The sequence below is a fragment of the Schistocerca americana genome, chromosome 11 (assembly GCF_021461395.2).
Source record: "Schistocerca americana isolate TAMUIC-IGC-003095 chromosome 11, iqSchAmer2.1, whole genome shotgun sequence".
NCBI classification, from domain to species: domain Eukaryota; kingdom Metazoa; phylum Arthropoda; class Insecta; order Orthoptera; family Acrididae; genus Schistocerca; species Schistocerca americana.
This window is the reverse complement of record NC_060129.1, coordinates 17,789,592-17,803,182: the sequence shown is the minus strand read 5'-3', so window position 1 is coordinate 17,803,182 and position 13,591 is coordinate 17,789,592. Positions and strand designations below refer to the sequence as shown.

The following is a 13,591-nucleotide window of genomic DNA, read 5'->3' as shown; positions in this document are numbered from 1 at the left end:
AACCCAGAACCCCATTTTTAGGCGACGCCTTTCCCGTAGCAACTAACTTATCTCTCATATTCGTAATAGCTCAGTGGCCTGGAGACTCAGGGGGCCACCGGCGACGAAGTTCATCCGCTCTCCCAACCCAGCACCTCAGGCCCGAAACTTTGACTCTCGTGTCTGTGCGGTTACGTGAAACGTGGCGCTCGTACCCCGCCTGTGCCTGACACTCTTCAAAGTCTGCGACACTGCGCTGTTGGAGCTGCGAATTCTGTAACGAGACACCAGATGCTTTGTGTGTGGCAGGAAATGAGCCAGTGGTTTGGCACTTTTCGTGTAACACACGGTGCTCACACTGAATGCACAAAAATTGCTGTTTAAACCATCACGTTGGCTTGTTATTGTTTTATAAACTTTTTAACATACACGATATCCGTAGGGTATAGAAATACCTGTTTTTTTGTGTTTACAGTGTAATTGTTGTACATTTGTAAAAATGGACATTCAGATCGCTTCTCGGTGGCTGACACTGGCGTGACGCGCCCTGTTCCACGGTGTCTGACGCGCAGCTGACGCGAGCGTCCTCCCTGCCAGCCCCGTGGTTAACGATACGTGGTTTCAACGCACACTCTACTTAATGTTAGCTGACTTCCCTGTGCAAATGAGAATTTTTAGTGTTTACCTCTACACAGCGTTATGTGAAAATTATCAAACACCACAGGCAGAAACCATTCGTATCTTCAATAAATAAACATGCACTTGAGGCCGTTGTTTACTAATTTTACTTCCACTGTGCAATCGTTATTCCTCGAGCCGTCACAGAAATCCATTTTCTTAGATTCTATTTAAAGTGAATACAATCATAAATTCAAACTTTTAATTCTGATACAGTGGCAGCCTCTTACCATATGTCAGGCAGTAACATATCTACCTTGTCATTATGTACACCAATTAGGCTTTGTAGTTGGATTGTGTTTAGGATGGGCCTACCTAAGTGTGTCATTAACTCGTGTGTATTGACCATATTTAGTGGACAACATTTAGATGTTATGATATTTTCAATGACTGTAAACGTTTCCACTGGCCTAGCTCCATTGTCTCATGTATTGCAGTCTTTCTGCACTGCTGCCTCCTCTGAGGTACCTTCCCTGCAAAGTTAATAATCTAGTTTCTTAATGTTTATTGCCTGTGCCTGTTACAGTCAAGTCCCTGATAAATGAGCTAGTGGTTTATTTGCAGTGTCTTGTTCAACAACCCTCCTATCCGTCCAGCTGTGCTGAGCCCTTACATTCATCTTCGGTTTGGTACACTCAGCTGCTGTTACGGAGAAACTTGGGAGAACCGACCTGTAAACTGATGGAACGGTGAGTCGTCGAACTCGGGAGACCCACCAGTGTGACAGGCAGTGTGTGTTGCGTAAGCGGCCCCCCACCCCCAGCACTGTGCACACGCCCGCCCACGCAGCGCCTCTTGTTTGCAGCGCCTCTTGTTTGCAGCGCCTCTTGTTTGCAGCGCCTCTTGTTTGCAGCGCCTCTTGTTTGCAGCCCCGGCCCCAGCGCCGCCACTCAGCCTGCCAGCGGCGCGGCTGCCCGCCACACTCCGCCGCCTCCTGACGACGCGGCCGTCTCTCGCCTGCGGTGAGTGCTGCCGCTGCACGCGCGCGACTTGCTCACCCACAGTAATGCTCAGTGCCTCGCCGCGTCAACGCTAAAAAGATCTAATTTGAATTTTTCTGAAATTTTCGATAAAGCTGAGCTTACAGGTATCAGGAAAAATTATTTCTACACTTAATTGGTGTGTTCAATGTAACTGTTGCTCTAGATGTTCCTTGCAAATATTAGAAATTAGTTCTGAAGGAAGTGGGTATAAAGCCAGCCTGTCGGTGCACTGTCATTCGACGAAACCTACGTGTCACGGCAATGACAGTAGAGCTGTTTGGAAGTACTCACGAGGAACCTCTTGAGTGTGAGATCACAAATTGTCTTTTGCTCATTTGAAAGTGTTAACGTTTCTAACAGGGAAAATATCAGCTGCTAATGACTCACCATCTCGAACAGGAGGGCGACAGAAAATGAGTGTCCGCAAGGTATCGAGACACACCTCTTATGGGACACACGTAACACACTTAACAAAATAGACATTATCCACATTTCAGAAATGTTCAGGACAGATCACCAACTTGAACCGCGAGCACAAAATGCAAAATCCTGAGTCACAGTGGTCGTAAAGGTGCGCACCCTCGAGATCGAAGCAAAGACCTTGGGAGCTACAAACCGTTCAGAACGTTCGGCTAACTATCCACTCTTTTAGATGACGCATACACGTGCAATGGTGTGAGGGCAACTGCTGGAATGCGATGGCGCACGCCAAACGAATGCGAAACTGTGTGTCATGGTGTTCTTTTACTCTTTCCCCTACAACTGCTTTTTTGTCCCCCCTCGACTATTAGATATTTATCTCCCTTTATTGTGATGTCGGCATGTATACCTGAACTCTCGTTGCTTGTGCTGGTGTTGGTTTCCTGTCGATTCTGTTGAGAAGAACCCTGTCACCGAACTGTTCACAATAGCTCGCTCTCTGCCCTAGCTTCCTACTCATAATGAATCCTACTCCTGTTCCGCCATTTTCTGCTGCTGTTGATATTACCCCATTCTCTTCTGGCCAGAAGTCGTTGCCTTCTTTCCATTTCACTTCAGTGACCACCACCACATCCAGATCGAGCTTTAGCATTTCCCTTTTGTTATTGTCTGGCTTTCCTATTGCATTCAAACTCCTTACGTTCCACGTCTTGACTCGTATAATGTCATCCTTTTGTTGGTCATTCAATCTTTTTCTCGTGGTCACGGCAGTCTCCCCAGGTATCCAAATAGGCACTAGTCAGGAATCTCTTGCCAAGATCATCATGATACTTTTGTCAGTTACCGGCCACATCTCCTGTTGATGCACTTCATGTGTCTAATGCAGTGGTTTCCATTGTCTTCCCTCATTCCTTTTGTCATTGCTGATTCATCTGCCTTAAGTGGAAGCTTCCAAACCCAATGGCAAGAGTGTCCTGAACCTGTCTGCTGCTCCACCCACTTTTGACAAAGCTGTTGACTGGGGGTCTCAAGATTCTTTCATGAGTACTTGCTTGGTGAACACGGGGTGCCAAGCTAGTGCAGTCTTTCTTCTTTCCAGGGCTGCATTTCCTTGCCCTTCCCCTCCTTTCCTCTCCTTGCTCCTTTGCCCCCTCCTCTGCCTCTCTTGGTGTCCTTGCTTATGTTGGCCCCGCTATCCTCCTGGTTATGTTGGTTTTGTAATTTGGCTTTGTTGCGTAATCACCTCATCCTTTTGGCATTCCCTGGGGATTGGCCTCCATTACTAAATTTCTATTGCGTCGTGTGAGCCATTTGGGTAAGAGCACCTTACCTAGTGTCTCCGACGTTTGCCCTCCTAGTTCATTCAACCTGTTCTTTCACGTTGTCGTCTGATGCTAGGGTGCATAACCTGCTCAGTAGCCAGCCTGTGTGGTGGGGTCGCTAGTACCCTTTTGGTTGAGCCCCCTGAACACACAGGGATCACACTTCTGATATCTGTGCTGTGACCACCTCAGGTAAGGCTAGCAGTGGTAGCTTGTCATCCTGGTGCATTCGATCTCCCGGCAATGGCTGCTGTGCCAGACGGCCCTTGCTATGGCTGGGTGGCGCACGTGAGGAGAGCCCCTGATTGGAGTGGGTGATATCAGGGCGGACACTGCATACGGATCCAGAACTCAGGCCGTTCTTTTGCGGCCGTCTCTCCCCATGGAACTGATTCTTTTAGTGCTGCTTCTCCTGCACCTTCGGCCTTCCCTCCCGTGGCTACACCCTTGGAGGAGCGTCAGGCCCATCGGCTAGGGGTGAAACTTTTTCCCCGCTATCTGGTTTGCACCAGGACTGACGAGGATACTTTCAGCAATGCCAAACCTTTATTTTTGTGGAACACATTGAAGATAAGTTTGGGGAAGTGGACTCCCTGAACAAGGTGCGGTCGGGTTTGTTGCTGATCAAAACCACATCAGCTGCCCAGTTTGCAGCCCTTCGTGCCTGTAACCATCTTGGCACAATTCCTGTGTCCATTACCCCCCCCACCACCAGTCTCTAAATATGGTACAAGGTGTGATTTTTCGCAGGGACTTCATCCTTCAAACTGATGAGGAACTTCGGAACAATCTTGAACGACGGGGTGTTCACTTTGTTCGGCATGTTCAGAAGGGTCCGAAGGACAATCACATTGATACTGGTGCCTTTGTCCTGGCCTTTGAAGGGGATACCCTCCCTGAGAAAGTAAAGATTATTGGTTATTGATGTGGCATAAAGATTATTCTTTATTGATTTGGCGTGAAGCCGTACATACCACCTCCTACGAGGTGTTTTAAGTACTTGTGTTTTAAGTACTTGTGTTTTGGACAAGTCTTCCTGCTGTTTGCAGGCCCCTCTCTGTGGTGACTGAATGTCCGCTCCATGAGGGGAGTTCATGTGTTCCCCCTCCTGTGTGTACAGCCATGGCAATCATTTGCCACGTTCACCAGATTGCCCAGTATATAAGAAGGAAAAGAAGATATAAGAGTATAAGTTCGTTGATCGTTTAACTGACACTGAGGCTCGTAAGAAGTAAGCATGTCTTCACCCAGTGCCCATGACGCTAGTTCTGCTTTAGTTCCATTTTCACCCCGTCCTCACCCGTCCTCACCCGTCCTCACCCGTCCTCACCCTTCCTCATCCTTCCTTACCCCAGTCCTGAATCCCTCTCCCCCCCCCCCCCCCCCTTCCCTTGTGGCTCCCACACCTCTGTGCACTGTTCCCCTCTCTCCAGCTAGAGAAGTGTCCCACTTCTTCGGTGTCTGCTGCTCAAGGGCGCCCCTCCTGGGATATCCCTTCCAGGCCAAAATTATGCTGCCACGCAACCAATGCTGCCACGCGATGACTGCGAGAACCACAGTCTGTGGGGCCCCCAGGTTGCCCGATCTCTTTCTGTTCCCGATCTTGCTGCAGCTGGCTCCTTTATGCCACTCAGCTCTCCTCGGTCGCAAACAGAAAAGAAGAAGAAACATAAGTCCCGGGACAAGGAGCCTCTAGTGTCTCCAGAGGTCCCATCCTTGGCTTCGCAACCCGATTCTGACTTGTTGTTCATGGATGTCACCCCCTCCTTGTCGGTGACAGTTTGTGACTGGCTTTAGCCTGTTCAACCCCCATTTGAATCGTTGTTCTATGGTTATCCAATGGAATTGTAATGGGTATTACAATTACTTACTGGAGTGGAAATCCGTTATTTCGTCTTACTCTGCAGCTTGTTTCGTTCTACAGGAATATAATTTTACTGATGATCACTCACAAACCCTCTCTGGGTTCCGTGTTTTCTGTCGAAATTGGGTTGGCCCCGTGCGGGCCACTGGTGGCATTTGTACGTTGGGCCGTACAGACGTTGCTAGCACGTGGATTCCTCTTCAAACTACATTGGAAGCGGTTGCTGTTAAAGTCCACCTGGACGGTTTGCAATCTTTATCCCCCCCCCTGACAGAACACCTACACCTGCTGGCATAACAGCCCTTCTTCTGCAACTTGTTCCTCCCTTCCTCCTTCTCGGGGATTTTAATGCTCACCATCCCTTTGGGGCAGTGCATTTCCATCTAGACGAGGTCTTCTCATAGACTAGTTTCTTGCAGACCACGACTTGTGCCTTCTTAATGATGGCTCCCCTATTCATTTCAGTGCCAGTCATGGTACCTTTTCTGCCATCGATCTTTCTCTTTCTTCTCCCTCCCTCTTCCCTTCATTACACTGGTCGCCACACGACGACCTTTGTGATTGTGAGCATTTCCCATTGATTCTTTCACTCCCTTCCCGCACACCGATGGGCAGGCTACCTCATTGGTCTTTCCAACGCGCCTTTTGGCATCTATACACTGCACAGGTTGTGTTTTCTCCCTCTTTGTCAGGTTGTACTGATGACGTCCTACATGAAGAGTGACGCGATTGTTTGCGCTGCTAGTTTTGCTGTACCTCGCTCATCTGGACCATTTCACCGCCAGCAAGTCCCGTGGTGAAGTACGGCCATTGCCATTGCCATTCGTGATTGGTGTCGAGCTTTGCAACACCTTAAGAGGCACCCTTCAGTTGCCAACCTTATTACCTTCAAACGCCTTCGTGCTAAAGCTCGTTACTTAATCAAACAGAGCAAACGGATGTGTTGGGAATGCTTTGTTTCTTCCCTCGCTCCTACTGTCCCTACGTCACGGGTATGGGCTACACTTCGCTCTCTCCAAGGTTGCCACTGGCAGACCACCCTCACAGGTGGTCCCGGATGGTCTTCGTACGGACCCGCTGATTCTCGCGGAACATCTTGCGACCCATTTTGCAACAGCATCATCATCATCAACCTCCTAACCGGCATCTTTCCTTCACCAGAAACAGTGGTCCTAAGCTTCCACCTTAATTTTCTTCTTCTCATGATACAGCTCCTGGCTCAGACCCCATTCATAACCAACTGCTTCAACATCTCAGTGCTCCACAACGGCAACATCTTGTCCGGTTTTTAACCGTATTTGGCTCCAGGGTGACTTTCCTTCGCAGTGGAGGGATAGCATCATGGTTTTGTTTGTCATAAGCTATCGGCCAATTATTCTGACAAATGTTGTTTGCACGTTATTTGAACTGATTGTAGCCCGTCGGCTCAATTGGGTCCTCGAATCTCGGAATCTATTGTCACGTTACCAGTGTGGCTTCTGAGAGGGACGGTCTCCGATCGATCATTTACTTATTAAGCTTGGAATCCCCAGTTCGACAGTCTTTTTCCCAGCACTGCCATTTGGTTGCAGTATTTTTTGACCTTCGCAAGGCATATGACACGGCTTGATACCATTACGTCTTCCTTACACTTAATCAGTGGGGTCCACCCTCCGATTTTTATCCGCCAGTTCCCGTTCTACTGGTCGTTCAGGGTTCGGGTTGGTACTGTTCTTAATTCTCCATGGACCCAGGAGACTGGCATCCCACAGGGTTCTGTATTGAGTGTACTTCTTTTCCTCATTGCTATCAATGGACTTGTGGCCTCTGTCAGTCCTTAGGTCGCCCTTGCTCTGTATGTGGATGATTTCTGCATTTGGGTTAGTTCCTCTTCGGTGGCCTCTGCAGAGCAGCAGTTCCAGGGAGCTGTACGGCATGCCTCTGCATGGACCCTCTCACATGGGTTTCAATTCTCTCCTTTAAAATTGTGAGTGGTACACTTCTGTCGCCGTAGTACGATCCACCCTGATCCAGAGCTCTATCTCGATGCACAACAATTACCTGAGGTCCAACAGTTTCGTTTCCCAGGTCATCTTTTCAACAACTAGCTCACTTGGCTGCCTCATATCAGACTTCTGAAGGATGTTTCCGTTAACTCAGTCCTTCACCTTCACTTCCTTGCCCACAACTCTTGGGGTGCAGACAGCTCCATCCTTATCCGCCTTTATCGTGCTTTAGTGCTGTCTCGCTTGGATTATGTCGTCAAGTTGGGCTGTCTCGCTTGGACTGTGTCGTCAAGTTTATGGTTTGGCTGCTCCTTCCACACTGCACCTGCAGTATCCGGTCCACCATTGCAGTATCCGTGTGGCCACTGTTGCCTTCCCTACTAGCCCTGTTGATAGTCTCCTGGTTGAAGCTGGGATCCCCCCCCCCCCCCCCCCCCCTCTCTGTTTGGTGGTCCCAGCTTCTGGTTTCTTATGCAATCGCCGTCTGTTCCTCTCCCACTCATCCTTCCTTTTCTATCCTGTTCCCAGACCATGGATGTCGCCCATCTGATTCCCGCCCTGGGGCAGGTTTACCGGTTGGGATCCCCCTTGCGTCTCTTCACCGTGATTTTCAGCTTCCTTCTTTGTCCTGTTTTCCATGCTCCCTTCCCACCACCCCCTCTTGGTTATTTCTTCTGGCCCGAATTTGGATGGATCTCTGCTGAGGTCCAAAAGAGTCCATCCCCCCATGGTGTTCCGTTGGTTTTTCCGCCAAATTTTATGGGAGTTTCGGGATGTTGTTTTTTACACCGATGGCTCTAAATTTGTTGACCGTGTGGGATATGCTTTCATGTCCTCTGTTCGCACGGAAAATCATATGCTGCCACCTACATGTGGGGTGTTTACTGTGAAATTGATGGCAATTTCCCAGGCCCTTACCTTTATTAAACAGTTCCAACACAACCGCATTTTGTTATGTACGGTCTCAACGAGTGGCCTTGTGGCTGTTGACCAGAGTTTTTCCCGCCATCCCTTGGTCTCGGCCATCCATGACCATCTCGCTGATCTTCACTGTGCTGCTTGTTCCGTTGACTTCCTTTGGGTCCCTGGTGATGTGGGTATCCCAGGTAATGAGCTTGCTGATTGTTTGGCTGGGGAAGCAGTCCCCCCCCCCCCCCCCCCCAATTCTCTGTAACTCCTCCTGCAGTGGATTTACGGTTTCACATCAAATCAAACTTCGCACAATCATGGGCCAACTCTTGGGTGGCTACCTCCCTTTCTAATAAACCTCGTGTGATTAAGGTGACACCTGGCCCGTGGTGTTCATCCTTCCACCTCTCTCGAAAGGACTCAACCAAACTGTGTTGTCTCCGCATTGGCCATACCAGACTGACCCACAGTTTTCTTTTGCGTAATGAGCCACCTTCACTTTGTGGTCGTGGAGCCTTCCACTGAGTAATCCACATTTTGGTGGAATACCCCCTTCTTTTGGCTCTGCATACTAAGTACAGATTTCCCCATGCTTTACCTTTAACGTTGGATGAGGATTTCTGGATAGTCGAACTGGTTATCAGTTTCCGCCGGTAAAGTGGTTTTTATTCTCAATTTTAAGGTTTTTAATCTCACTTTGGTGTTGGGGCATGGCAGTGAGGGTTGGGCAATCTCCCACTGTAAGCTGTGTTTGGAGATTCCCGACTCCCCTCCTTGGCCAAGATCCTCTTTTCTTCCCCCTTTTACTCTGTTGTTATCACTTTTTAGAATTTGTTAGTCTCCTTTTGCCATATACACTTCTACATTCTAGCGGTTGAACGCTTTCAAATAGCAGGTAGTCTTGCCCCTGCTGCTTCAGACGTGGGATACTTCCTGCCTCTAGCATAGCCATGGGGTCGCTCTCTTGCTGACAGCACTCATTTTAATTTTACTATTGACGACACGACTGCTGTTTTACGTTTTTAGCCTTTTCCCTTTTATCGTTCTGACTGTCATGAGATGTCAAACTGTCTGAATGGACCACATTTGAAACAAGGGACTGATGACCTTGCTGTTTGGTCCCTTCAACCCCAATCAACCAATAACCATCCAGTCAGATATCCAGTACAGAAGATGTGAGCGGAGACAGTAATTAAGTCAGCTCAGTACCGTGGTCACACACAATGCTGTGCCTTACAATCACATTCTCGTCTCTGTTCGGCGATCACCCAGATAATGTGCCATGGTTTCCTTTCTACGAAACACACAGGTATGGTGTGCTCTAGTTACCTCACTGTACTTGAGGCTGGAGGGGCAGGTGTCAAATGTCTACCCCTTTGCCAGGGCTGCAATTCTCTCCGGCATTACCGGAGACCACTCCAGTGAATCACATCAGTTTCCTTGCACTAGGGTGCGGCAGATTATATTTCCTATCTGTCTATTTGAGTCTCCAGCATGTTCCACACCGTCAGTATTGGTGTGACGATTAGCTCCAAGTATTATTTGTTACCCTCTGTCTCTCAGATTCATGTGCTTCATATTAAGACTTCCTTTTCTTTTTGGAGTTTCTTGAATGTGTTACATTACTGGTAACTCAACAATTTATAAACATTGTTCGTGAAACAATATTGCCTAGCCTGTGTAATCCATTTTTTCTTCTAGCGGTAGCCTGTACTGGAATCTTCTGTCTGTTTTGTCCAGCTTAATTTAACATGAAAATTGATGTTTGAGGAAGAAGTACATCACCTCTGCTATCAAGAGACATTACATGCATATATGGTTCTGTTTGCTTTACTCAGAAGCAAATTTTGAAACAACTCTTTTGTAAGTTTTACAGTATAGCTGTTGTAATTCCTGGCCATCTCCTTCATTCTCTCAGGCATCAAAAAATACTGTATGTTAGTTATCCACTGTTAATCTAAATGGCAGTTTATCAAACAACGCCTGTGTATCTGTGACAAGCTTCATGTGTTTTTCATTGTACGAGGGTCGTTCAATAAGTAATGCCTTAAATTTTTAAAAATGCCATTAATATACATAGACAGATGTCCTTGTTGGTGCCTCCTATTTCATGGTTTTTGTGTGCCATTGCAGTTTCGAACTGTTTTGGCAGATGGCAGATCAGTAGTACAGCGTCAAAATGGCGTCTGCATATGAGTTCCACTACAAGCAGCATGCTGTTATTGAGTTTTTGTGCACAAGAAGAGAAAACGTGGTGAACATCCATAAACGTTTGTGTGCAGTGCGTGGCAATGCTGCAATTGATAGCACAGTTGGGCAACGGGTGGTGAAAGTTGCACGTTCAGGAAATGCAGAAACAAGCTCCACGACCAGCCACACTTCGGACGTCCTGCCACAGCCGCTGCTCCAGACATGCTGAATCGTGCAGATGCCATTATTCGTGCCGACCGGTGCATCAGAACCTGACAATTGGCTCTATAGTTGTCGGTCAGCATTGGAAGTGCGTCTGCAATGATCAGGACTCTAGGCTATTCAGATAGCGGTGCTCCCGATGGATTCGATTAACGCTCACTGCGGGCTACACGATTAAAAGAAGGGCCATTTCATCTGAACTATTAGAGCGTTTTGATACAGATGGAGACGCCTTTCTCTAACGGATTGTTACGGGGGACGAAAGCTGGGAGCACCACTTTGTGGTAGAAACAAAAAGGCAGTCCATGCAGTGGTGTCAACCTTATTCGTCACAAAACAAGACATTACAGACAAACCCCTCTGCCAGAAAAGTCACAGTGACAGTCTTCTGGGATTGTGATGGCGTCATTTCTGTGGGTGTGATGGCAAGAGGGTCAACCATCAATTCAGGGCCATATGAGAAGACTCGAACACGAGAACCGTTACCGACGTGTTCAATCGGACAAGAATCCAGCAGAAATCTTGCTCTAATATGATAATGCACGCTACAGTCCGGACCTGGCACCCTCGCACTTCCATCTCTTTGGGTCGCTTAAAGATTTTCTATGGGAACAGACTTTGACGAGGACGAGTGTGTCAGTCTTTCAGTGGACACGAGCAAGACGTGTCGATGTATATCACCAAATTCTGACTCTTAACAATAAATACATTATGGGGAAAAAAGTGGGGCATTACTTAATGAACGATCCTCGTAAGTTCACAGAACTTGTCCGATTGTTTCCCTTATTTCCCCATCCCCACCCCCGTTAGTGATATTCAGCTTCCATACATTATGTTCCAAATAACCTCACAAGCAAGTCACAGCTTGAACTGCTTCCAAAACTCTGCCCGGCAGTCGTGCTGTCAGTGCAGCACAGTCGCTGTCCCCTATGTTCGGGCTGTGGTTTGCGCCCCACTCTGAACAGCCGCCCCCTGTTTGCAGTGCGGGCCGTGGCTCCAGCAGGCCCAGCCCTGCCACTCGGCCACTCGGCGACCCCGGACGCTCTCCTGCCGCGGCTGCCCGCCACACTCCGCCGCCACCAGACGACGCGGCCGTCTCTCGCCTGCAGTGAGTGCTGCCGACTTGTACACTCGGTGCCGCATCAACCAAATGTTACACTAAAAAGATCTAATTTAAGCATTTTTGAAATTTCCGATAAAGCTGAGCTTACAGTTGTCACGAAAAATTATTTCTTCATTTAATAGGTGTGTTTAATGTAACTGCTGCTGTTGATGGTGTTTACATATCTTAGAAATTAGTTCCGAAGGAAGTGGGCTAGGAGCCACTGTGTCAGTGCACTGTTATTCAATGAAACCTACATGTCACGTGAGTGAGTATACAACTGTTTTGAAGTTCTCACAGGGAACCTCTTGAGTGCGAGATCACAAATTCAGTCTTCAGTGAGGCTCATTGGGTAGTATTAACAGTTGTGATGGGGAAAAATATTAGCTGCTAATGTTTCACCATCTTCATGAGGAGGGCTACAGAAAGTGAGTGTCTGTGATGTACAGAGATAAACCTCCTATGAGACACACGTATTACACATAACAAAATAGACATCATCGACGTTAGAGAAATGTTCAGGACAGATAATTAACTTGAACTACAAGCACCAAATGAAAAACAGCGCGTCCCAGTGGTCACAAAGGTTTGCACCATCGAGATCGGAGGTGAACACTGTCGTGGACCTTAAGCCATGGAACTGGTCTTCCTTCGAGGTGCACGTTCAGATAATGCGATAATACGTTTTATAGGCACAGAAAAAACAAAACATCTAGAGGCAAAATCTTCCAATGATACAAATTACAATATCGCACTCCTTTCAGGAGGGATAGTTTGCTCTGAGGGAATATGATTTTTATACGCAGACCAGGAACGACCAAAAGAAACTTGCTTTAACCAGCCATTGGTGAGAAGCAGTGCTTATAGTACAGCTGTAGTTCTCTTATGCCTATTTTCCTGCTCTCGTTTGCTTTGAGGTAACTGTTACCTACTGCCCTTCCAAGATGGCGCACACGAGAAACAATCGTAGGGGGCAGAGCACCTCCAGCTTGTCGCAGCACAACAAATAGATTTCCAATAAATTTACCAACTAGATTAACATTCGACATGGTTGTGTACTGCTGCGTTAAGGCATTGATCTTACGAGAGTGAGATTTTCACTCTGCAGAGGAGTGTGCAGAATTTGGAAGGTAGGAGACGAGGTAATGGCGAAAGTAAAGCTGTGAGGACAGGGTGCGAGTATTTGAAATTTCGTTACCTGATTTTTTTTTTTTTTTTTTTTTTTTTCAGTTTTATAGCACTGTTTCAAACTATGCCAGTAGTATAGGCTTTGATATGGGACACCACATGTTTTTGACTTGAAAATATTTCGACGCGTTTTTTTCTGAAAAATATTTCGACGCGTTTTTTTCTGAAAAATATTTCGACGCGTTTTTTTCTGAAAAATATTTCGACGCGTTTTTTTCTGAAAAATATTTCGACGCGTTTTTTTCTGAAAAATATTTCGACGCGTTTTTTTCTGAAAAATATTTCGACGTGTTTTTTTCTGAAAAATATTTCGACGTGTTTTTTTCTGAAAAATATTTCGACGTGTTTTTTTCTGAAAAATATTTCGACGTGTTTTTTTCTGAAAAAATATTTCGACGTGTTTTTTTCTGAAAAAATATTTCGACGTGTTTTTTTCTGAAAAAATATTTCGACGTGTTTTTTTCTGAAAAATATTTCGACGTGTTTTTTTCTGAAAAATATTTCGACGTGTTTTTTTCTGAAAAATATTTCGACGTGTTTTTTTCTGAAAAATATTTCGACGTGTTTTTTTCTGAAAAATATTTCGACGTGTTTTTTTCTGAAAAATATTTCGACGTGTTTTTTTCTGAAAAATATTTCGACGTGTTTTTTTCTGAAAAATATTTCGACGTGTTTTTTTCTGAAAAATATTTCGACGTGTTTTTTTCTGAAAAATATTTCCACAAAGGTTTTTTCTGAAAAATATTTCC

The 13,591-nt window shown here is 46.6% G+C and overlaps 1 protein-coding gene across 1 annotated transcript in view; it reads left to right on the top strand.

The window, feature by feature from the left end:
• The window catches only part of LOC124553761 (poly [ADP-ribose] polymerase tankyrase-1-like), a 57,921-nt gene that overhangs the window by 23,967 nt on the left and 20,363 nt on the right, over positions 1-13,591 (top strand). Inside the window, exons 3-4 of the mRNA XM_047127697.1 lie at positions 1,527-1,619; positions 11,535-11,660. Of these exons, the coding sequence (XP_046983653.1) occupies positions 1,527-1,619; positions 11,535-11,660 (219 nt within the window). The remainder of the gene's footprint in view (positions 1-1,526; positions 1,620-11,534; positions 11,661-13,591) is intronic.